Source organism: Chinchilla lanigera, unplaced genomic scaffold, assembly GCF_000276665.1.
Source record: "Chinchilla lanigera isolate Chin_1 unplaced genomic scaffold, ChiLan1.0 scaffold00004, whole genome shotgun sequence".
NCBI classification, from domain to species: Eukaryota; Metazoa; Chordata; class Mammalia; order Rodentia; family Chinchillidae; genus Chinchilla; species Chinchilla lanigera.
Window position 1 is genome coordinate 10105950 of NW_004955405.1, and position 25043 is coordinate 10130992.

The 25043-nt window shown below is 39.3% G+C and overlaps 1 protein-coding gene across 1 annotated transcript in view; it reads left to right on the plus strand.

Annotated features, from left to right (window-relative positions):
* The first annotated feature begins 1362 nt into the window (after positions 1-1362).
* The window catches only part of Myrfl (myelin regulatory factor-like), a 111428-nt gene continuing 87747 nt past the window's right edge, over positions 1363-25043 (plus strand). Inside the window, exon 1 of the mRNA XM_013519404.1 lies at positions 1363-1408. Coding sequence (XP_013374858.1) covers positions 1363-1408 — 46 coding nt within the window. The remainder of the gene's footprint in view (positions 1409-25043) is intronic.

The following is a 25043-nucleotide window of genomic DNA, read 5'->3' on the forward strand; positions in this document are numbered from 1 at the left end:
TATACATATAGATACAAATCATAACACAGTGGGCATGGACTGTTAAAAAAATTAAAAATAATGAAAAACAAAACCAGTCAACAAAAGTGATAAGGAGAATGTTCTGTATTTTAAAAAGATATAACCAAAGGCAGTACATGAACACTGGGTACTTGATCAGAAAACAAAATTTTATAAAGATATTTTTGGAAATGGTAGAAATTTTATATGAAATGATGGTATTAACTGTTATATTTATATGTTACGTATTATATTTACAATAATGTTGTTGCATAGGAGAATGGACTCAGTGTGAGGAGACCTACCCTGAGTTATTTAAGGGTGACAGGTCAAGCTGTCAGCAACTTATTTTCAAGGGACTTGGAGAAAAAAATAGAATGTTTATAGATGAAGAGAGGAAAAAGCAAAGGTGTCAAGATAGTAATTAGTAAATCTAGATAAGGAGTATATGGATATTTCATGATTTTATCCTTTCAATTATTCTGTAGCTACATAACTTTCTCAAAATAAAGAGAAAAATGAGGGACTAGAAGGATTTAGTTTCCTAATTGTATTCTTCTTAGCTACTGTTAAATAAATTATAGCTAAGCAGTGAAAATCATTTGTTTGAATCTAAATATATTTTGGAGTAAAATCTACTAGCAGGGAATCACATATTCAGTTGTAAGAGTTATTAAACTAATAAAGCAGTCTTTGTTGTTTGTAAGAGAGACTTTGAGTACTTGGTTTATACTTTTAAAGAAAAATAAACTGGAGAAAGAGTTGGTATGTATCGAGGAATGTAAATTTTTTTCTATAAATTTGCAAATATTGAACAAATTCTAACCTTTTATTGTCACAAGCCTTTTTAAAATTACTTGCTATGTTCGTAAAAGTGATTATATTGATTTGCTCCTTTTTCTAGATTAAAGAAAATAGCTATCTTAGTAGTGGCTAAATGGATCTGCTTGATAAAGGTGGAGATATAAATATATTGGTGTAAAAGGACAAATAACAGATAAGACTATGTATTTATTGCCCATTTATGTAATTGCATGTGTCACTAAGGACAAAGGTTCTTAAAACAAAGACATAAGGCAAAGTAGAAACAGTTGCTTGCATTAAGAGAGATGAATTTGCTGCAACTTCCCTCTTCGTAGTTTTTTTTCTATACAGTGCATATCCTGTTGGTTTTTTAATCATATTTGAGAACTGAACTCTCTTTCTGGGGACAAATCAATGGCTGAATATATGCTTTGCTCCAATAAAAAGAAAATGATTTTTCAAGAGCGTTCATAGGCTTTGAGACGAGAGGACAGCACTTGCTTCCTGAGGTTGGATCACCTTTGTTTTAAGAGGAAATACTACCACCACCAAAGCACCATGGACGTGGTAGGTGAAAATGAGGCCCTGCAGCAGTTCTTTGAAGGTAAGAGCCCAAGATTCCAGTGTGAAGTTTTTGTTTCTGAGAAATGTCACTGTTTGCTATCATGATTTCACCTTTTTGGTGTTTGCTTAAACTTTGTCTTAATAGAAACGCTATCATACTTAGATAACTCTCCTGAAATAGGAAGTAGAGGTTTATTTGCTTCATTGGTAGTAAAAATTAATGGTATGGACAAAGACTTAAGAAATGTAGGACTTCCATCGTGTAGCTTGGTTGTTAAAAGAATAAAGGTGTCAGGATATTTGTTGTTATTACCCGTCAGGGTCCTGTGCTAGATTTTATACCATTGAATTGCTTATGTTTCAAGAAATTTCAGATTTGCCTTATCTCTAAAATTATTGAATATAGCACAAGAAAAATGTAAGATTTTACTTAAACATGTTTATTTAGTATAAATAAATACAAAAAGCCTAAAATAGCAAAGGAATACAACTTTCCCTACTCTATCCTCATCTTTCTGGTTTTTTCTTTTTTTCATAACCCTTAAGAATGTGTAGCTGAACAATGTTTGGCTTTTGAAGTTGAATATTTTTAGGGCAACATGTACTATGGACATGGTTACAATTTCCTTTTAAAAACCCAGAATGGCAGGAAATCTGCTCACATTGCTTTGGGTTGATATTCTAACGATGGCTCTGCTGAAGATATTGTTGAAGATCTGTCCTCCGTGACATTGCTTTGGTGTGCCATCGGGAGTCACATTATCATTATGGCCTCAGTGCCTTATCAGCTACAATGCTCAGAAGTTCATGCAGAGGGAAACCTGGCTCTGCTTGGAGAAACACTGAGCATGCTTGGAGAACTCATGTGCCGGGGGGCAGCAAGTGAAGACGTACTCTTGGCATTTTGCAAGTGTAGAAGTAACTGACAAATAATAGACATTTAGAGGTTGAATGGAATTGATCAAACTCAGCACACAACGCTGAACACTAGAGAGAGACAGATCTTACCAAAGAAGTAGTGAGATTCTAGGTCACTGTCAGAACCAGTCAACACAATATAGTTTCCATGGTTTGAATTTTGGCAGAAGTCACGAAAAGGAACAGAAGACTAAGAAAATTATTATGTTCCCTCAGTCCTAGAACCTATCCCATCAAGTTTTTCCTGGGACAGTACCCAGATCAGTGTTGCCCAGCTTTTCACTGAGCAAACTGGTTTCGTTGTTGTTGCCCTGTTTTGCATCGTATGGACCTGTTATTTGAACAGTGGTGACAAACTTCAAGCTGCAGTTGCATCTGCACTTTTTTTTTTTTAAACAGAAATCACCAATTCATTCTGTTAACGCAAAAAGCTTACTTCATGTTGTTCCAGAGTTGAAGAAGACCTAATTATCAATTTTTAAAATTTCCTCTGCTATTCAGCACACTCTGAGCATCTAAGCCCAAAACCATCTCCTCTGGATGGTAGATGAGAGGGCTTTGAAACCTTTTCCTTAGATTTTAATAATTTCTTTTCCCTGGACATTTTCAAATCTTCTGTAAAATGAGGACAACAAACTAGATATGTAACAAAGAAGGCCAGTTGTTGCACACCACGTTCGCATTGACATGTCACTATTTCTAATTAAATATAAAGTCACATAAAAAAATCAAACCCTGAAAGTCAAAAGTTTTGGCAAATTATTACAAACCTGAAAGCTATTTTTCTTCATTTCCTTGGATGCTATTCTTAGAAACCAAAATCTGAAGAATGCATTTTTCTTTATAAACATTTTTTTTGTATTAAAGAGCATCGAGATGGGCACAATCATCCTGAGTTAAGTGGCCTTGCCCGTGAAAGCTCATGATAGTGTTTGTTTTTCTTATAAACTGGCAGACTGGAACTCCAGTTTCCTTGCTGAAGGCTGTGTGGTTAATTCTTAGAACTAGGAGCTGTAGGAAGGCAGAAATCATCTAGCAGCTCTTATTATTTATTTTTTAACTCTCTTTAAAATTAAAAAATAATCCCTGATACCAAAATGATAAACAAATAAATAGCTAGCTGTATAGGAACACATGGTCGTACTTAGTGTTTGGGAAAATGGAAAAAGTTCTGAAGTCTCTGGAGTGGAAAAGCTGTGACTAAAGTGCTCAGTCTCAAGCGGATTCATCTAGAAGTCCTCAAGAATGGTGAGGCAGGGCTGTCGATTAGGAAAGGAGTGTAGCTTGGAAAACGTATGGCAGAGGGCAGCATTCAGTAATATTTATAGAATGAATGAGAAGCACAAAAAACTATTGTTATCAACAGTTATTGAATTCTAAACAGGTTTGGGGCACCCAGCAAATTCAAACAGAGGAAAGAAAATGTGCGCTAGCAGAATGGTCCGGTGAATAGAACAGAAGCAACTAAGGCAAATTAAAAGAACAGAGTCAGTTAGAATAAGCCCCATATTTCATTACTACCAGAGATAAATGACATATGTCTTCAGTGGTTTCTGAATATTGTTTCTCCAAAATGTGAAACCCGCTCGATTTGCTGATGTTTCTGGATCTCTAAGCGAACACTCAGAACCTGTGAGCAGCTGATTGCAGTGGAAAGGGCAGAAGGTGCCCACGGCTGAGCTGGCCCTGGGCAGACTGGCTTTGTGGGCAGCGACACAGTCGCTGGGTCAGACCAGTCTCTGAAGTCCTTTTTTCCTTTCACTTTCGGGAATCACCACTATCTCAGACAACCACTGTCATTTTGCCCTCTTCTTTCTGTCCCAATAGAACCTGAGCTTGCACAGAGGAGCAAATGGCAAATGATCTAATGCCACCTAACACCTCTACAGAGTCTTGTATTCAAAGGGCTGTCACTGGACATCTATACTGTTTGGGTCAAATGAGTCACCACCATCTTTGTTATTACTGATATTGTCATCTCTTCCACTTTGGAGTTAGGGCTGGATTTCTGGCAAATTCTATTGTGTCTTAGAAGCTAGACATTTGCACCATAAAAGAAGATCGTCATCACTAGTAATCTCACATTTAGTGGTAATTGGTATTCAATATGGTGCTAATCTTGTGAGGTTTTCTTAAAACAAAAGTGAGATTACTTCTATATATTTTTACGTTTCAGCAATGGACTTTTTCATGGAACATAAAGTGAACATCTCTTGTCATTAGTTATTCTTGCTGATCTACAATAGAGATCCTCAAACTGTACCCTGGCCTGCAGTCTGTTTTTGCAAATGAAGTTTAACGAACACATCTAATCATTTACATATTGTTTCTGGCACTTAGACACTATGGTGGCAGAGCTGAGTGGTTGCAACAGAGACTATAAGGCCTGCGGGACCTAAAGTATTTGCCTTCTGGCTGTTTACAGAAAATGCTTGGCACCTGCTGATCTACAACCTGATTAATAGTAACAACTGTTATTTATTGAGTACTTCTTATGTTCTGGGTATAGAATAATAGGAACACGGATTCTGGATCAGTCATCCTAGATATGAAACTTGGCTCTGCCACTTTTCACCTCTGACACCAGGGATGTGTAAATTTCCGCAGGCCTTAGCTTCTTTATTTATAAAATGAAGATGAAAAAATAAAATAAAATAAATAAAATGAAGATGATTGTATGATCTCACAATGTGGTCATGAAGCATAATGACTAGCATAGAGAGGTCAGTAATTATTTTCATAGTTAATTATCATTTTCTCTGCTTCCTATCAGAGTAACTCTGTGCAGAATTTTTATCCTCCCATGAGAAACACGAGGCTAGGGAAATTAAGTAGCTTGCTTAAGAGTCATCCACACCGTAATAGCCTGCAAGTTCACCATTGATTCCTTCCTTTGTTCATTCATTCAGTCAATCAAAAAATATCTGAGTGTCTCGCATGAGCCTGATGGATAGGGATTTAGTGGTAAGGGGTGTTTTTTTGTTTTTGTTTTTGTTTTTTTCCTAGCTGAAGGAAGAAAACAATAAAGAGCTAAATAAAGGAAGATAATTTCAAAAAATAATTAAATATAAAAAATAAAACAAGATGGTGATGCAGAAGAGACTGAGGATGTGCGGCGGGGGAGAGTGCATTACTTTTACTGCGGCAATCTGGAAAGTCATCTGAGGAGATGACGCTGATGATGGGACTTGAATAATGACCAGGAGCACATTATGCATAAGTCAGTGGAAAGCATTCCAGGCAAAGGGGGGTGTTAGCGCAAAGTCACTGAGCTTGGAAGGGTCTGGAGTGACTCAGTGGAAGGGAAAGTGAGGTTGAAGTGGCTGGAAGAGAATAAATGGCAATGGGAGAAGAGGATATTAGACTTAGGGTTTTTATTCTTAGTGTCCTGGAAAAGTAGCGGAGTTTTAAGCAGGAGAACTGGCAGGACAACTGGCACAAAGACTACAGGTGAGGAAGACAAAGGAATCTGATAAGGATGATACCTATGTGTTGTAGTCCACACTTTATAAAGGTGGCTCAGGGTCTCCAGGTGTGGAAGAGGAACAAATGTGCACGCACATGTGTGTGTACGTGTGTGTGTGTGTTACTGAGAATTAATTTGAGGCATTTGAAATATTGTTTGGATAAGCAAGTGATATGATAAAGAGGTTGTTAGGTAGTTGAGTTTGAAACCCAAGGATAGAATTGGGCTGCTTATGTCTGGGACTCAGCGTGTAAGTGGTGTCAAAGCCTTTGAGACTAGATGAGGTCATCAGGAAAGCAGTACAGAAAGATCCCTCCAAAATGTTCAGGGATGCGAGTGAGAGCAAGTAAGAAAGAAATGTGAAGTGGATTGGGAGAAAAACCAGAAGAGTATGGGGTTAATCTAGGAAAGAAAAGTGTTTCCAAAAGAGTCGGGTTAGCTGTTTTAATGTATTGGAAGTGCCAGGTAATTCTCCACAGAACTTAGAAGGTTGTGTGTGACCTTCACAAGTGGTTCCTGCGTGGTGGGGAAGAAACCCAGTCTTTGGGTTGAAGAGAGAGTGGGAAGCAAGGGGCCAGAACTGATAACCTTCTGAGAAGTTTTGTTGTGGCAACAGCAGAGAACAAAGGCAGCAGTTGGAGGGGTACAGAAGTAAGGGTGTTTTTTTTTTTGTTTGTTTGTTTTTTTTGTTTTGTTTTTTCTCCGGTATCGGGAACCGAACTCATGACCTTGCGCTTGCCAGGCAGGCACTTTTGCTGCTGAGCTAAATCCCCAGCCCCAGTAAGGGCGGTTTTATTTGATAATTGGTCTGGCTTTGATTTTTAGGGTAGGAGATGCTGCAACCTGGTGTGCGGGTGGAAATGACTCAGTTTAGAGGAAGAGATGCAGAAGAGGGTAGGGGATAATTGCAGGAGGGTGATCTTGAGCAGGTTGTCAGGGATGGCATCCAGAGCACCTGGAGAGTGTGCCCCTGAGCGGCAAGCAGGGACACTTCACTCTTTTAACAAGAGGAGAGGATGAGTATCTGGAGGAGATGCAGTTTATTTGGTAAATGACAGGGCAAGAGACTGAGGTAGGCTACTCTGCTTTATCTGTAAAGTCTGAGATGTCCTGTGGGGTATGGGAGGGGACTGTTTAAGGATTTGGAGAGAAACAACTACAACTTTGGCAGCTTAAAAGAACAGAAAAGTATTTTCTTTACCATGCTGAAGGCCAGAAGTCTGAAATCAAGATACTGGAAAGACAACACTAACCCTGAAGGCGCTAGGAGAGAATCTGGTCCAAGCCTCTCTTCTAGTATCAGGTGGTGGCGGGCAGTCCTTTGTATCCTTTGACTTGTAGATGTATCACTTGCATCTCTGCCTCCATCTTCACAGCAGATTCTCTGTGAGTTTTTATCTTTTCATCTAAGGACACTTGTCACTGGATTTAGGGGACAGTCAAATCTAGGATGACTTAAGATCCATAACTTAATTACATCTGCAAAGGCTCTCCTTACAAAGAGGGTCACTCTAGTTCTGAGTGTACCTATGTTTTGCAGGGGGCACTTTTCAGCTCACTACAGGGAGTAAGAAAGAAAATCTGCTAGGGAGGCTGTAGGATTGCTAGTCAGTGCCCTGGTTTGAGGTCAGTTAGTTTTAGTGAGGTTTATGTGCTTAGCTGAAGTTGAAGGTTTTGCATATGAGTGCCACAGAGAGAAAAGGGGAGAGAGCAACAACTCTTCAGACTGAGTGACTGGCAATGGGCTGGTAAACTAACTGGGTAAGAAGGGTAGAAGTAAGGAGAGACGCAGGGTGAGGAGCTGTGAAAAGTGAGAATAGGCTCAATGGTGGGGAATAAGTGGATGTGAAAAGTGGTTAAGAGTAGCGGTGTAAGTATCAGTAAGCAGAAAGGATAAGTGGTCAGAGAATATAATACTTGATCCTAGATGTCACAGGCATAGCCCGTGCTTTTGCTGAGTCCTTGGAAAGGATCCTTAGAGGAGGTGGCTAGGTGAGGTGAAGAAAAAATACTTGGAGGTGAGGAGTTTAAGGCTCTGAAAGCCTGGCATATTACTGGGTGGATGCTGAAGCAATCAACCATTCTGGAAAGAGTAATGTTAGGAAGGGAGAGAAGAAGCCGATGTGTAAGTATCCAATGAAAAAAGAGATAATTACCAAAAAGTTGGTAGATACCACGGTAGGAGGTAGTGTAATCTTTTGGCTTCCTGTTCAAAAGAACTGAAGTTTGTGCAGAAAGGGGCAGAAGAACTTGTCTGGTAACAGTAGTGAAGAATAAGGAGAATTCTCATTTTTAGACCCTGTGAGCTATAAACAACTTCTGTTTGAGAGGCTTTATAATTTAACAATTCCTTGTTCATATTTGAGCAGGTTCTCAAGTTTTGCCTGTTATTTCCAGAATGACCAGACATGTTGAACATTTTTCATATATTTATTTGCTGTTTATATTTCTTCATCTCAGAAGTGTGTATTCATCTCAGATGCCCATTTTTGGACTGAGTCTTTAAATTTGGGAGGTCTGATTTTTTTTAGTTCTTTATATGTTCTTGACAGTAAACCTTTGTCCAAGGAACAGCTGGAAAACATTTTTTCCTACACTGTGGATTGTCTCTTCACTCTGTTGGTGGTTGCCTGTTATAAAAATGTGATGAAATTTATCTCTAAATCTTTAGTTATTTACTTTGGGTAAATTTCCTTAGAATATTGAATTTTTAAAAAAAACTGTGGACGTGCATGCTTTTTTAAAAAACTGGTTACTATAGCCAAATTACCCATTGAGAAGATTAAAAAATCAGTCTGTAGACTGTGCTATTGCTGCTGCCTAACATTAATTTGCATTTTTGGCTTAGAAAATGTATTTCCACAGTTCTTAACCTGGGGTAAGGTTCTAGGGGTTGGTAGGGGGGATTGAACCCTCTGAATTGGGTAGAAATATATATTTACGAATGGTCATAATTATAAGAAAACTTCTACAGCTTTGATCATATCCTCAGCATAGTCTACAACCCAGATGAAGTTAGGAATCACTACAATTTTTCCAGGCTATTGGCTGTTTCTATTACCTGTCCCTTCCTGGTAGATCCAAAACCTGGAGCAACTCATGAAGGGAAGAGTATGCTTGGAATCAGGTAGGAGATTCTGGACTAGGAGACATTTTAACAATCTGAGCCTTGAAACTTATAGATTTGATTAAAAATGTGAAATTATGGGAAAGGGTGATATAATAGTTTGATTTTGATTATGGCCAGTGATAAAAAGATGCTGTTTTCTCTTTTTTAGTCTGAGTTGTGACAGTATAAGTAATACTTACACCTAACATTCTAACAACAACAATAACAACAACAACAAAAAGAATGAATTCTTGGAAATCTGCTCTCAGTTTATCGTTGAAATAGGAAACTTCTCACAGCAAGTTGACCTTACCAGGAAAAGGTGATTAGATCTTTGCCCTGGGCTTCCTCTTGTTCCCAGTGTCTGTTGCTGAAAATCCCAGGCCAGAGGCCTTTGAAGAAATGCTTACAAGGGTGAAGCTGGTGATGAGTCTGTTAGGAGGAGATCCTTTGCACGACACTAGTTATTTATGCTTATCTTGCTTATAAAAAGAGCTTGGAAATAATTTACATAAAAATATACCTTCAAAATTGGTATAAAAGTCAATAAAGGGAGAAGGGAAGGTAATAATACCTTCCTGAAGTGTAACAGTGAAATCAATGTACCACTGGATCGGTAAGGAGACTTAGTACTATTTCCTACAACTCTCCCTCTACTTCCAAACACTCGCTTGTCTCTGCCCTTTCATCGCCAAACTCAGAAATACTCATTCTTCTCATTCCTCACTTTCCATTCACTTTTCAATCTGCTTTAATCTTGCTTCCACTTCAGTTTATTCTTCTGAAATTTCTTCTTATTGTTACATCACATTAAAAATCTCTAGCTCTTGGGCTCCTGGAGTTCATCTAGGCTTTCTCACTGTCACCTATTAACCTATAAGAGCTCACTCCTCTTTGCTTCCATGATATCTTTGCTTTATTCTCATCTTGCCTCCCTATTTCTTCTTACTGTCTTGAAGTCGGTTATTCACTCTCTTCCTTGTGTACTTCAGAGACCTGTGTCTGAAATGCTTTTCTTTGAGCTCCACAAGCTTCCTCACATCTTCCCATGGATCAACATCTCCCAGGCCCTTTTGCAAAGTTCCAGACCTGTGAGATAGTTAATGCTTGCACACAGGCATATACCTGGGTGTCCATCAGCTTCCCCAAATCAACACATTCATCCTTGAACTCATTATCTTTCCCCTTCCTGATTCCAGTCTTCATTGTCTTCCGCATGCTTTCCACTACAACAAACCTCCTGTCTTGGTCTGTATTGTACTTCTAAAACAGACTTCTCAAGACTGGATAATCTGTAAAGAACCGAAATTTATTTCTCAGTTCTGAAGGCTAGGTAGCTAAGAGCAAAGTCCTGGCTTCTGCTGTGTGGTAAGAGTCTTCATGCTGTTCTCTTCATGCTGTGAGCTGGCCAAGGGCCTTGCTCAAGAGGAAGCTGCACTCATGGCTTATGCACCTCTTAAAGGCCACCTTTGAAGACTGTCGCAGGGGTAAAACCTGAATGTTGGAGAGGACACATTCAAATCATACACCTCTTAAACTAGAAGTAAGGGTATAATGTTTGCTGACTCATCCTATACACTCTCAATGATTGTGTACCAAGTCTCATTACTTAAACCTCAGGAATATGGTATCTTTCATCTGCAAACCTAACCCGCTTTGTTTCACATCCACTTCTTGCAAGAGCCTTCTAATTTCTTACCCTGGGCGGATCACCTTCCACATTGATTCATACAAAGGCCATTATTTAAACTTTTCTACTGAAGCTCCATTACCTCAGCTTGGAATACTTGTCCTAATGTAACATCCCAAGGAGACTTCTGTCTGGGATCTCCCGTATTCCATCTGTGACAGACAACTTGGTGTAGTGATGAAGAGATGCTCTAGGACCAGAGTTCTAACTGTGACTCTACCCCTTGGCAGTGGTGTGGTACTGGGAGCCCTGTTTAATCTCTTTGAAACTCAGATCTGTGTCTATAAAATTGGGATAATACTAGTACTGACAGAGTTATTGAAGGTGAAATGATGCAATATACATGAGCCTCAACACATGACTTGGACTACTGTTTGTTATCATCACCACCATTATTTTAGCATTATTATTATTATCTATATATCAGCTCCACTGATCTTCTCATGATTTCTTGAATACATTCTATCTTTTTATAGCACAGAGGCTTTGACTATGCCTTCTACTCAGAATGTTCTTTCTTGTTTCTTCATTTAGCAAGCTTTCATGGGCAAAGTTAGAAGCAAAATTCCCCATCCTTATGTGGCTCTGTGTCTATACCTTTGTGTTAGCACCTTTCCCACTATTATGGTTCTTTATAGATGTCTTAGTTACTTTTTCTCATTGCTGAGACAAAATTCCTAATACGCAATGTTAAAGGAGGAAAGGTTTATTTTGGCTCACAGTTTGTAGATGTTTCCCTCCATAATCGGCTGGATCCAAGGCAGGGTGGCACATGGCAGAAGGGCATCACAGAGGAGAATCAGTTCACGACAGGCAGAAGACAGCAAAAGCAGCAAGCAACAACAGTAGCCCTCTTTCTGTCCCTTATATTCTATCCAGGCTACCTGCCCAGGGTGGGAAGCACTCACCCCTAGAGTAGGGCACCCTTAATCATACCATTGTACCATGAATCAATCCAAGCATCACATCCTTAATTCCAGCATCACACACTCTAGATTCAGCCACGTCTGAAAAGTCCCACCTATGGCTGCGTGCCATTTTGGGGGGACATCTAGATACCACCCAAAGTAACATTTTTTAGGGTACTGGAGATTGAACCTAAGGCCTTGTTTATATTAGGCAAGAAATCTACCTCTAAGCTACAACCACCAACCCTTCTTTACAGATGTTTTAATATCAGTCGTGGGATAAACTCTGGTAAGAGAGTCACAGTTCCTCATTTTATGTATATCCTTCTTGGAATTTCTCTGTTACCTATAGTAGCAATTTTCCTCTGTTATAGTATCTCTATTTCTCCATAAAAGGAATTCTTTATTGGCAGGTAGGTAATGGAGGAGGTGTAGTGCTCAGTGAAAACATGGCGGAGATGCAAACTGGGAATGGAAAGGGTTGGAAACTAAAGTTCATAGGAAAGAGATTCAGGCTGAAACTCAGGGTCCTGAGCTGAGCTGAGCTGAGCTGAACTGAGAATCTGGATCAATACTTGGAAGTCACTAGATATTAGCAATCACACAGAGGAGTGAAAGCTGTAGTCATGAATAAAAATAGAGATCCTGGTGCTAGGAAACGTTAAGATAATAGAGCTGGGGTTGTAGGGATGATATTGAAGGCTGTCTGATTATAGCATCTTTCTCTTATAAAGGCTACATTTCACAGGCCACCCACATCAGCTCTGAAATTTGGAAACTTTTATAAATTACACACATTCATCTTTAGCTGCTGATGCCAGCCTGCATATGTGGTGATGAGTGATATAGTAGTTAGAGCAAGGCTTGTACCTAGATTGCCCTGGGTTCAAATCCTGTTTATATTGCATACTTAAAGTTTTGCCTTGTCAAATGAGTGGGCTCTTCTGAGACTGTTTCCTTATCAATCAGATGGAGTTATACTTCATAGGGTAGGACTGAGGATTAAGTAAGATGATGTGTGTGCAGTAGTTCACTATATGCCTGACATTTGATTACTGCCCAAGGAAGCAGTATTATTAGTATTCTATATGAAAAACATTTACTCTTACAAAGCAGACTCCGATGAGTAAGAAAACCACTACCATGTAGAGAGTGCTTGACCTCGTGTTAGATGTTGTACTAAGACCTTCAGTTGTATTAATTCAACATTGCACAACTCGATGAACAGGTAGATAAGATTTCTAGTTCCTCATCATTTTACAGATGAGAAACAAGAAATACAGAGAAGGTTTCTATCTTGTCTAGGATAACACCACTACTCTGTGTCAGAGCTTGGATTAACACAGAAGTCTGTCTGACTCATGAAGTTCTGTGTACCTAGCTGTTGTGCATAATTTCTTCTAAATAGGCTACAAGATAGTTATAGAACTTACGGCTCCTGTTGAAATAACCAAGTATCTTGTTTGATAATCTTTATAGAAAATTATTCTGGACTGTGAGCTGTTGGTACTTTACTACCATCTGGCATTTTTTTGGCAAAGCTCAGCTCCAGCATCAGAAGATGAGACGTTTGTGGTAAAAAGGCAATGGCTTGTGCTTACAGAGCAAGCAGCTACAAAAACTCAAAAGATAAGGCCACTAATAAGAATGCAAAGATGTAAAAAACCACTACTGATCTGTAGTACTGCTTGGTGTATAACAAAATCCTAGAGAGGAATTTAGCAAGGTGGGTTGCATAGAAGTGTATTAGAAAATACTAACTTTTAATCTTGTCACTCAGATTCAGGACAAAAAGTTCAGCAAGGCCAAAACTCCATATTTGATACTCCAGTATTAGCAATATAAAAAATAAATATCATTGATAGCAATAGTGAGTACTTTGTTCAAAGGAGAACAACATGTGACTTGATCATTGGAATTGATGTCACTCCCACAGTGTTAAGGCTACCAGTAGCTTTAAATACTGGGGGCCAAGAAACATGCCACAGTGTGTTGGTTAATTTCATAAACCTTTATTCACACAAAGCTGGCTTTGGATCCTGGTCTTTTGCTTCTCATTTGTGTGGCCTTATGCTGATTACTTAACTTTTTAGACTTTCAGGGTTTTTTTTCCATCAGGAATAATAATACTTCCCTCTTATGGTTGTGCAGAGTAATGATGAAATGTTGAAATGATGAAATAAGTGATAGTTATTGATTTTTATTATTGTATTTGCAAGTGTGGAAAAAACAAATTATTTTCTTTATTTTAAAACAAGAGTGAGCAAGTGACATACAGAGATCCATACATTTCTTTTTCAAAGAAGTAGTCTTGTCTCCAGGGAGTTGTTACGACTTTTCCATGCTCACATTAATTCCAGAGCCTTTATCATCATAAAATCCATTTATAGCCCTTAGTTGCCAAGCAACAAAGGACAAAGTACTGAGTAGTTCCTTATTGCAAAAGGTTTGACTTTCCCATGTTTGTCTTGAAATCAACATTTTTCAGAAAAGACAGAACAGTGAAACTCAGTACCATATTCCTAAGACTTACTTGGCATTCCTCATGTGGGGATAGAATCAAAGCTGAAAGAATACATTGTTATGTTTGCTCTGTTAATCTAAAGCATTTTGTACTAATTCTACAGTAAATCTATGAGAAGTTCTGAAGCTGAGAGATTGAGAATTCTTTTCAGAGGAGATTGTTTTTCATTTTACATGTGTTCTATAATGTTCTGTCAAAGAACCAGTTCTTTTATCTGTAATAGTCTTGAGGGAAAGGCTAAGATGGAGTTAAATTCATATGGGAAAATGCTAGCTGCTGACCTTGGTATCCACTGATTGCAAGTGGGTCATTTGATTGTGCGTGGGCAGGGTTTGGGGAAGCTTGCTTTGAAGGCTCATAACTTAATTAAATTCCCTAATACTTTAAATGGGATCAAACCTTTTAATTCTGTTATTTTTATCCATAGATAATCAGTAGATAAAGATCTGGTGGTCCAAAAACAATTAAAAGAATATATCACTATTTAACATTTAATAAGGAATTCCAGTACATGGAAAAAATAAAACAAAATTTCATAAGAGAATAATAAAAATAGCAATAGTTAATATACTGTATATCATTATCCTCAACATAGTTACTTGGACTACAAGACACAGACCAAAACTATTCTCACAAAGAATACAACATATAGGTAACACAAAACTTTCTTTTCAATGAAGTTAGATAAACTAGTAGTACAAATGAAACAAAATAGCACATATATTAAAATATTTTTGAAACAATCAAATGGGTAATTTGTGGAAGTATTTGAACTTCTCCCTACTTCCTATTTATTTCTGTTCTATTGCTCTTTATTTGTCCATAAGATGTTTCTCACCTAAGAGAAACCATGTAATATTTGAGATTGTGCATCCAACTTATTTCACTTAACATTATGCCCTCAAGTTGCATCCATTTAACTATGAATGCCTCAAGTGTATCTTTCTTTATGGCAGTGTAATATTCCACTGTGTATAAATACCACCTTTTCCTTATCCATTCACCTGTTGATAGACATATATGATGTTTCCCAGATATGGCTATTATAAATTGTGCTGCTATTAACATGGGTGTGTCCAGTACAACTTACATGAAAAAGTTTTTTTAACTTACATGACTAGTTCTCTATTCATGTTTTTAAACAGTACCAAAGAAGATTAGAATATCTTGTTGGAAATTTTAGTGCCCTTTATCCCCATATGTATTTCACATATGTAGTAGGATTCTATAGATGCAAAAAAGTGGAGACAATGATCTTGTTCTTTCCCTTGGGGAATTAAGGGAGCTTGTTGCTTTGAAACAAATCTACTGATAACCCAGATAAAATGTTCTACGTGCAGGAAGGGTAGAACGACTACTTAAAGTCTATTAAAATCTATTATAGTTCCCTGAAGTTATAGCTAGTCAAGGCTTTTCTGAGTGTAAAGTGTCATTTGGAAATATCTTTGTTTAGGAAAATAGAAGAGTAAGATCCATCTGTGAGTGTGAGCATGCCGATTCCAGCTCATGAAAAGAGGGAATGTGTTATTCATATATTTCAAGCGTGGTGCCTTAAGAAGCATTTGAACTACTATTTCTTCTAACTATGAGGTCAGGACAAAGACAAAAATTTTCTTTCCCTCCCTGGAGAGGAGGTACGCATCTGTGTAAAATCTGAGACAGCCTTACATGGTGGTGAGAAGGTCAAGTCTGTGAAAGAGTGTTCATGACTTGTCCTCCCCTTGCTGGCTTTTTAATGGAAATATTGGAAAAAACAAAAACCCATATGTATCCACTGAGTTTTACATTTTCTTATTTTGCCCGTTCATTACTAGCCATCTTCAAAGTTTCTTTCTCACTTTTCCATTTGTATTACACTTGTCCATAGAGTTTGATATTTCACAAATCTATATTTCCATTATCATTGGCCTCTTGCATATTCTGAGAAGAAAGCATTTTGCAGATTTAAAAAAATGAGCCTTAAAAAGTGGAGATATAGCTAAAGTCACGTTGATAAATTCCAGGGTTGAGGCAAAACCTTTGTCTTATTCCAAATCCAGCACTTTCCATCTGCATTGCACTCGTTCTTTTCAAAGGAAAATGACATGCGCTAGCTCATGACTTCCATATTCTAGGGTGGCTGTCAGAAAAACATTGAATGAAACATGGTCAGTCTTTGGAAAACCTCCTCCCCTTACATCCCTTCTCTTCTGCTTGGCCCTCAGCCATCACAGTCTCTCACAAACTGGCCACCGATTGTCTAACCCCACATCCTCCCAATAGAAGAAGTAAGTGTCTGTCTTTTCAGCCTTCCCTTAGTCCCTTGCTTTTGTCACCATCTAATGTGGATTCTTAGCCACATGTAGGTTGGAAATCTGACATGGAATCTTTCTTGAACCTGCTAACAAATGTCACTATTGTTTGCTGTCTTCCTCAGGGCCCTCTATAGGTGGTAGTCCTCCTGCAGGTTATAAAGATATTATCAACTGACCGAAAGTTCTTGCTCAATTCATATAGAAATCACAAATTGGCAAAGTGTAGTTCTTGAAATGTTCATGGCTCTAGGGTTTGAATACCCACAGCTGTCACCTCTTTTGGTGTTAATAGTTTGAGGTTTTGAATGCCAGCTACTATTAGCTGTTTTAGTGTTAGCAACCCTCCTTGCTGTTCCAAACAAGCAGCTACCAGCGGGCCTCAGGAATGCTTCCATCAGTGGAGATAGTGGCACCTGGCAATTCTCTATTGCTCTCCACCATGGTCTGCTGCAAACATCATCAGATACCAGCTCCAGTAGCAGACTGCTTTGGGCACCAGTAGCCTTTAATGTCACCAGCTATTAATATATTAGGTTTTTTTAATAGTCCAAACCAGAATAGTAATACTTTTCCAAAGCTTTGAATATAAAATCAATGACATCATTTGATGTGTTCCTATACCACCTAAAACAATTTTGTCAGCTTCTGTTTCCCAAATTTATCTTCATGGTTGATTTGGCATGGATCTAGATGTGCCCCCAAGTCCTCATGTGGTCATAAATGGGGCTTCTCAGAGGTGGCTGGATCTAAAGTGTGTGATGCTGGGATGAAGGTTGTGTGTTATGAAATTAGTCAACTGATTGGTTTGGCATAGTGCTCAGTATGGATAATGTGAAGGCCCACCCTGGATTGAGTGCTACCTGCCCTAAGTGTGTGTAGCCTGGATAGAATAGAAAGGACAGAAAGAGGGCTGTTGTCATTGCTTGCTGCTTTGCTACTTTGCTGCTTCCTGCCTTCTGCCTGCCATGAACTGTTTCTCCTCTGTGATGCCCCTCTACCATGCCTCCCTGCCTCAGAGTCAACCAACTAGCAACTGAAACCTCTAAAACCTGTGAGCTACAATAAGCATTTCCTCCTTTAATTTGGGTGTTGGGTATTTTATCTCAGCAATGAGAAAAATAACTAAGACAATGGTTAAAGCTAGTATTGGTTAAATGCAGCTGCTTATGTTGTATTTCTCTTCTGATATTTCATTTATTCTGGTATATATTAACATTAATGTTTGTTATTAAAGAGATTATAAATGGAGCATGATTGCTTAATTATCATGTTCTAAGGCTGGGTGTAAGAAAGAGGCTTAGCTGTAAGGTTTTAAAACTGCTCAAAAAATGGATTCCCAGGCTCTACTGAAAGGTCAGAGGATCTTGGTTAACTTATTTCTCAAACACTAATTTCAAGGAGGAAATGTGACCTTGCTGATCTACCAATGAAGCTACTGAGATAGCTTCATCAAAATAGAGGTTACATGATATAACAGACATATCATTTTCCCTTCTTCCTTGAATCCCATTTGAAATTTTTAGATTGTTCATCAAGAAGTTGTGCAAAAACCATAAGGGAAGCTCTACAAATATATGGAGCCAATCGCCAATCATTTATTATTTATCTTGAGTGATGCCTGAATTTGTGAAAAAGCAAAAACAGAGACATTTAGATGGAATTTTAATAACATTAATGCTGAAGGAAATTGGGTTCATAGCATTTCAAAGTTATGTTTGGCAGACACACCCACCTTCTTTCCTGCTAACAAAAGCCTCACCTGTTCAGTTAGAGCAGTGTCCTTGAACCCAGGAAGGATACCTCTGATCCAGCTCCATCAGATAAATTGTAATTGACTTAAACCGGTTATCATAATCTCAATTCTCTGCCCGCTCTTCCTTCACCTTCATAATACATCAGCTGCAATTCTTCTTTTCAGCCAGCCTCTTTCTATAAAAGGTAAATGCCTTCATTTTCCCGAGGTACTTAACAATATCGGTAATAATTTCACATGTTATTTAAATTTCTATTAAAAAGATTATTGCTTTTATGAACCTTTAGTGATATTCTCCAACTTCATATCCTTCTAATATTTTGTGTGAATCTACAGAAAGTAAGATTGTTTAGGAACATAGATGTTGTGGTAGAAAACACCTGAGCCCCTGAAATGACAACCATGTTGCCCACAACTTGGTCAGTACTCTTGCTTACTAGGACTGTTTGCTCTGAAAAATGGGTGTGATAATATTTGATAGAGTAGTTATCTGATTCACACATAAGATTGGTAAAATTCTTTTTTTTTTTTTGGTTTTTCTCTGGTACCGGGAACCAAACTCACGACCTTGCGCTTGCCAGGCAGGCGCTTTTGCCGCTGAGCTAAATCCCCAGCCCCAAGATTGGTAAAATTCTTAGCACAGTGCTGGTACATGTTCTAAGGCTGGGTGTAAGAAGACGGCTTAGCTGTAAGGATTTAAAACTGCTCGAAAAATGGATTCCCAGGCTCTCTGAAAGGTCAGAGAATCTTGGTTAACATATTTTTCAAATTACTAATTTCAAGGAGGAAATGTGACCTTGATTGTGTTCTCCAAACTTGCTAATTATTCTTCTTTTGCATTGTCCGTCTCTCAAATGGCTTGCCTTCTCCTCTGAATACTCTGTTTGCCAGCATTCTTGTTAAGCATGGGTCTCATGTCATCAAGGTTTGACCTCTGCATGGAGGAGTGGGGACCCTACCATCCATCCTATTTCTATACTCAGTAATTCTATATGTCACATTTCTGTACCATGTTAGTTTCTTTGTCTTTCTAATACTTCCTTATGATTATAAATCTAAAAGACCTATGCCTTTATCATTTATTCATCTACAAGCCAAGTTTCTGTATATTTGCATCATTAGAAAAGTCAGTGCAAATTTGTATACCCTAACCTATTAATTTTCTTCTTGTCAGAGACAGTCATCAATCCAGTTATTCCAGATTAGCTTCTGACATTTTCATGCTATATTATGCCTGTGCACCTCCTTCTAGCTGCCTCAGTGCTTGGACAGTTTGTTTTGTCTACATTTTTCCAAATTATATTATGGAGATGGGTGAGAACAGAGTTATTTTATACTAAATTTTAAGATTTTCTCCAGGTTAGCATTCCGAGAAACAGTTGTTCTCTTAGGTGCAAATTATCCTAATTCTGTGTAATATTAATGTAATTCCCTTTATCTTTCTGTATCTTCTCTACAGCTCCTATAATCCATCTTTGACCTTTCCTAGTCCCCGCCATTGTATTATAAGCCCCTCCTAGGTGAGTATGGTGGTATATGTCTGTAATTACAGCACTCTAGGAAGCTGAGGCAGGAGGATTGCAAGTTTGAGACTATCTTGGAAAACTTAGCAATTTAGAGAGAACCTGTCTCAAAATTAAAACTAAATTAAAAGGATTGGGGATGTAACTTAGTGTGAAGGGCCTAGGTTCAATCCCTTATGCAAGGAGGGGAAGTGATAAAAAAATCTCCTCCTAAATGCTTCCATGAGTAAGACTTTTCCCCTCTGCTGGTACACTGGTACTGCTAACTTGTCTCTGCTCCCCTGCTCTCTTGGAGGTAAGATAAATGTTGCTTACTATTCTATCCTCAGTGCTGGCACATGGCACTTATTAAATATTCATTAGGGGCTGGGGATTTAGCTCAGTGGCACAGTGCCTGCCTGGCAAGTGCAAGGTCGTGAGTTTGATTCCTGGTACCAGAAAAAAAAAAAAAAAAAAACAAAAAAAAAAACACTCCCCCCCCAAAAAAAAAGTAAATATTCATTGGAAGTTGAATGAATGAATGAATGAGCAATTTTGTTGAGTATGTATCTAGTTGAAATCAAAATACACATGCACCTTGAGAGTCCCTAACCTGCTATCAGGTAGCTGAACAGGAAAGGAAAGGAAGTACAACGGCCTGGCTCGTTCTTGGTGGGGATACAAAGGCTCTTGGTGTCTTCTACTGCTCTCAGAGCTCAGCAGCCAAAGTTTTGAGAGGTTCCTCTAGAGTTTTGCATCTTTGACAGTTACAAAAAACCCATGTGGGAGCCACCATTTGTTACGCAATGTGCTTGAAGTATTTACTCTAAGCGAATAAGGGTATTTTTCATTTTATCTTTGTTATCAGCCACATAAGTTCCAAGTGATTTATACCATGTTAAAGTCCAAAGAGAGTCTTTCAATTTAGTCACTGCTTCCAGTGATGGGTCACGTGGCCTCTGCTGGGAAGAACTGGCTAAATTCTTCCTCGATCAATGTAAGACTAACCATGCAGGGAGATTCCTGGGATTCCAGGTCATTAGGTGGAGTTTCTCTTGGGTACAATGCCCTGGTGCTCACTTATATCTCAAAGAGTGCGTAAAATGGGATTGATATGACATGGCCTTGAGTGGATGAACTCCACATGGTGGATGAACTCCATGCTCCTTGCCCAAATCTCATTTCATATCTCAAGGCACAAGCATAATTATCAAGACAGGGACTGGGGGAAATCGCCTCCATTTCTTTTAACCGGTCATAAAATCCAATGGTTTATTCTTCCAACTACTACTCACATGGAAAGATGTAAATGTTTAATTACAAGCTCTTGGCAGGGAAAAACAATAGCCCTTATTTGTAGTATTTGCCAGTTTCCATGCTTTAATACCCCCACTATAGGTAGTTTTATACAACCAACATAATGTCACTGTATACAAAACTGGGACAAGATAATGCACACATCTGTGCAAGCTGTCTCCTGCACAATACCGCACACCCTTCCACTTGCCTGGCCATTTCTCCAGCGTACCAGGTCAGGGTCTCATGACATTTGACACCCCAGGATCTGCTTCTTCTGACTGTTGTAGCCTCATTAACCTCTGTCCTAGAAGTTTTTCTGGCACCCTTTTGCTTTTGTTGAGTCATTTAGTTGCCGCATATGTTTATCTCCACTGTCATAGCATGTTATAATGATATATGTCTTTATGTCAGTTTTTCACATTGTTCTATAAGTTTAAGCACAGAAGCTGCTAGTAATGACACAAGGTGACATTTACTGAGCTCTGCTAAACATGTTGTGTTATCTCATTTAATTCTCACAACTCTATCAGCCTCATTTTGCTCTTATTAGCCTCACTTTATAGATAAAGGAAACTGAAGCATGACAGACAAGGTAATTTGCCCAAGGTTGCACAGCTGAGACGTGTTTCAGCAAGCTTTTGAGCTCAGGCCTGGCTGTAGAGCAAGGCCCTTAACTACTAATTCTCTTTGTCTTTGTATTCCTTGTTCCTGGCACTGTACCTGGCCCACAGTTGTGGTCCACGATATGCTGAGTGACGTAATGAAGGGAGGCCAGTGTTGGCAGTGTTCTTGACTAGTCTTTGCTCTGAGCTTCCCAGCTTCAGTCCAATCTCCCAGCTGTATGACTGTTTAAAATTACGGCGCTGATCGTATTACCTCTCTGTTTAAAAGCTGATGTCTACCGGTGTCTCTAGATACACTTTTCACCATTCACAGTCACATTTATTCATTCAGAGCTTTAGGTATTCATGCAAGAAATTCAATATTAATTGAATAACTACCACGTTCTAGATCCTGTTGTAGATACTGAGAATATGTACAATAAAAAGCAAGTTCTGCTTTCTAGAGGAGTTTAGAGCTGAGTAGAGATTGATATACAACACATAATTTCTATATGGTTGAAATAAATGTACCCACAGCTGACAGTGGAGTTCACGAAGGGCACTTCTCTCAGTCTCTGTCATGTTCTTCACCTGTCTCCTGAGTCTGGCCAGCCTCTGACATTTCCAAAGGAGTCCTGGTGCTCGTTGCTTGAATTCATTTGCATATTCTTTTTTGAACCCGGAGTCATTGAGGCCTCCATAGTATTCAAGCATACGTTCATCTCCACACTTAACACCTTGCACTGCTGTAGCTCATTTTCTTGAATCTCTCACTGGACTATGACCTTATCTCTAAATGTTTAATTATAAGCTCTTGGTGGGAGAAAGAAAGCAACCAGCTCTGATGTGCAATGTTTGCTAGTTTCCATGGTGTAAATACTCCCACTGTGTTCAGTTTTAAGCTACTAACATGATGTCACTAATTACAAAGTGGGAAGAGATTTGCACACATTTGTACAAGTTCGTTTCTGCACACCGTTGCATGTTCCTCCACCAAGAACACCATTAAGTAAATGTGCACACAAGTGAATGCACTAGTCAACTGACGTCTAGAAATATTTCTTGGAAAATGTAATCTTTACTCATCTAACTCTAAACTAGTTGTGGCTCCAGATCCCAACATTAGACTTTAGAACCTATTCTGATTTCAACAAATTTTCAAGAAAAAACTCTCCCTGGCAAATGAGAGGAGTACTTGGGTTCTTACCTCTTAATCAACCCCTTGTATTACCATTTCTGCTCCAATTTCTCAAGAACATCAGCCTATTACAGGGAAAGTATATTTAAATCCAAAGAGTAATCATTTGAGCTATCTTCACTCCTGGCCGCTTCACTATTGCACTTAGATTCTTAAACAGCTAGAGCTACTGTGACAACCACTTTTGGTCTTGCCTGTTGTCCAAGCCCTCTGGGCAACCTTGGGTAGCACGCCAGGTGAAAGAGTGGAAAGGAATAGGGGAGGATCAGAGCTATCAGGGCTGTGGGAAGGGAGCCTGTTGGATGGAAACAAGAAGTGTCTTTACATAGGATTGGTTGGTAGGCAGATGGAGCAGTGTAAGAAGAGGAAAGGAGTAAGCAAAGGAAGGTCTTCGCTGTGACTCCCCTGCTCACAATTTAGAGAAGCCCCAAAGACATACGTGTATTTATTAGTGGGCTCTGTGGATACAACTTGGACTTGTGTGCATATTCCCCAATGGATTGATCCTTATAATCTTGACTGATCCTTATCTGTGTAAATCCAAGGCAGCAAGGCAGGTTACCATCCTGCAACTGTCCCTGGAAGGGAAGGCAGAGAACTAGAGTGAGCCAGGGTCTTACTTTTTGAGAGCAATCAAGAAGGGTTTCCTCTAATCCTTCCAAAGGGTGTGGGCAGCTTCTACTCTTGTGAGCGGAACTACATCCGCCCTTCCCAGCCACAAAAGATACAGGTAGAATCAGGTGGAATCTAGTATGAAGCTGAGGCTCCCTCACAGGAAGTAGATGCCCCCAGATATACTCTTTGCAGGCTTGGGTGTCATAAACAAGTGTTTCAGACATTTAGAGCAAAGTGATTATTTTTAAAAGCAGGAGATTTATTTTAAAAGCCATTTGAGAGTTGCTCTCTGTGTGTAAAACATCCTGAAAACAGTTTTATCTGACACTATGGATTTATCTTGTTGATTAATTTCCTTTGGGTTTGGAAAGCACAGATGTGATTTTGGAGTCCTAGAGAAAGTTGGCTGCTACAGGGATCATCTCTCCCTGTTCATTAAGGTGTTTGGACAAGCCACACAAGGCGTATCCTGGGAGCAGGGGCCATCTGCTATTTCTGCATGGAAAGGGGGCAGGGTATTGTAACACAAGTGATGCTTTTGTCAGCGCTTAGAATCTACAAACCACCTATTTCTACCTAGGGTTGTGTGTGTGTGTGTGTGTGTGTGTGTGTGTGTGTGTGTGTGTGTTGGGGAGGGGTGCTATATAGAGCAGATGGGACACCAGCAGGAGCTTCAGTTGGAAACTAAACAGATTCTTCCCTCCATCTGCTTTTCTTAGCAGTTAGCTTGTCCAAAGCCCAGAGAATCAGTAGAAGCAAGGCAGTCCTGCAGTTGGCTGGCACTCCTAGCATAGCAGAGGAGCACGCAGCAGGTAGCCCTGATGGGATGGTGGTGAGAGCATGCTCAGGAATCAAGCCAGGCCTGGGTTGGCTTCCTCATGTAACCCTTGCAAAGTTTGGGACTCTGGCAAACTAGTTAACCTGTGTAATCACTTGGTCTTATCTGTAAACTTGGATTAATACTGATGTCCACCTGCTAGGGCTGTTTTGAAAATTAAATGAGATAACTCAGGTCAAATGGTTATCCTTTTGCTTAGCCCAGTGTAGGGAGTCAAAACCCCAATTGTCCCTAGACAACAGCAGTAATGTTCACATTGAGTTCCCTTCTGTTCTTGTCCCATCCTAGTGCCTTTCCAGTAAACAGGCAGAATGAACTTCTAAACATGTAGAGCACATCATGTCCTTTTCCAAAGGCTTCCCACTGCTCTCACCTGCCCTACTCTGGTGCCCTGGGTTTTAGCCACTGGGACGATTTGCTTCCCTTTCTCGCTAAGCACCGTTTAGCCCCCAGGACTTGGGCATGGCCCTTTCCTCTGCCCGGCATGCTCTGTCCTTGATCTTTTCATGGCTGGTTCCTGCCTGACAGACACCTCCAGGTTGAAAGGAGGTCCCTCTGCTACCCTGTTTCATCTTCATCACTACCTGAATGTACCCTGTTTATTTATTGCTTTCCCTGTGTCACTTGTGTGCCACTCTACCCTTGCAGGCATATTTCCCTCCCTTAGAATATGAGTTTCCTAGAAGATTCTCGTCTTTTTTCACTACAGTCTCCCCAGAACATTGTACAGTGCTTGGCACTTGACAGGTGCTTAGTAAGTATTGGTTAAATTAATGGAGGAATAGTATTTTTCCCTGTCATCTCCATCCTATCCTTTCTTCAAAACTTAGCTGAAGGCAAATGCCTTTAGAAACTCATTTCTAACCATCGCAACTCGAGGAATACTTTTATTTTATGAATCCAGGAGGCACTGAGGATATGTTCCACCCATTTCTTTCTTAGCACATGTCACCAAATAG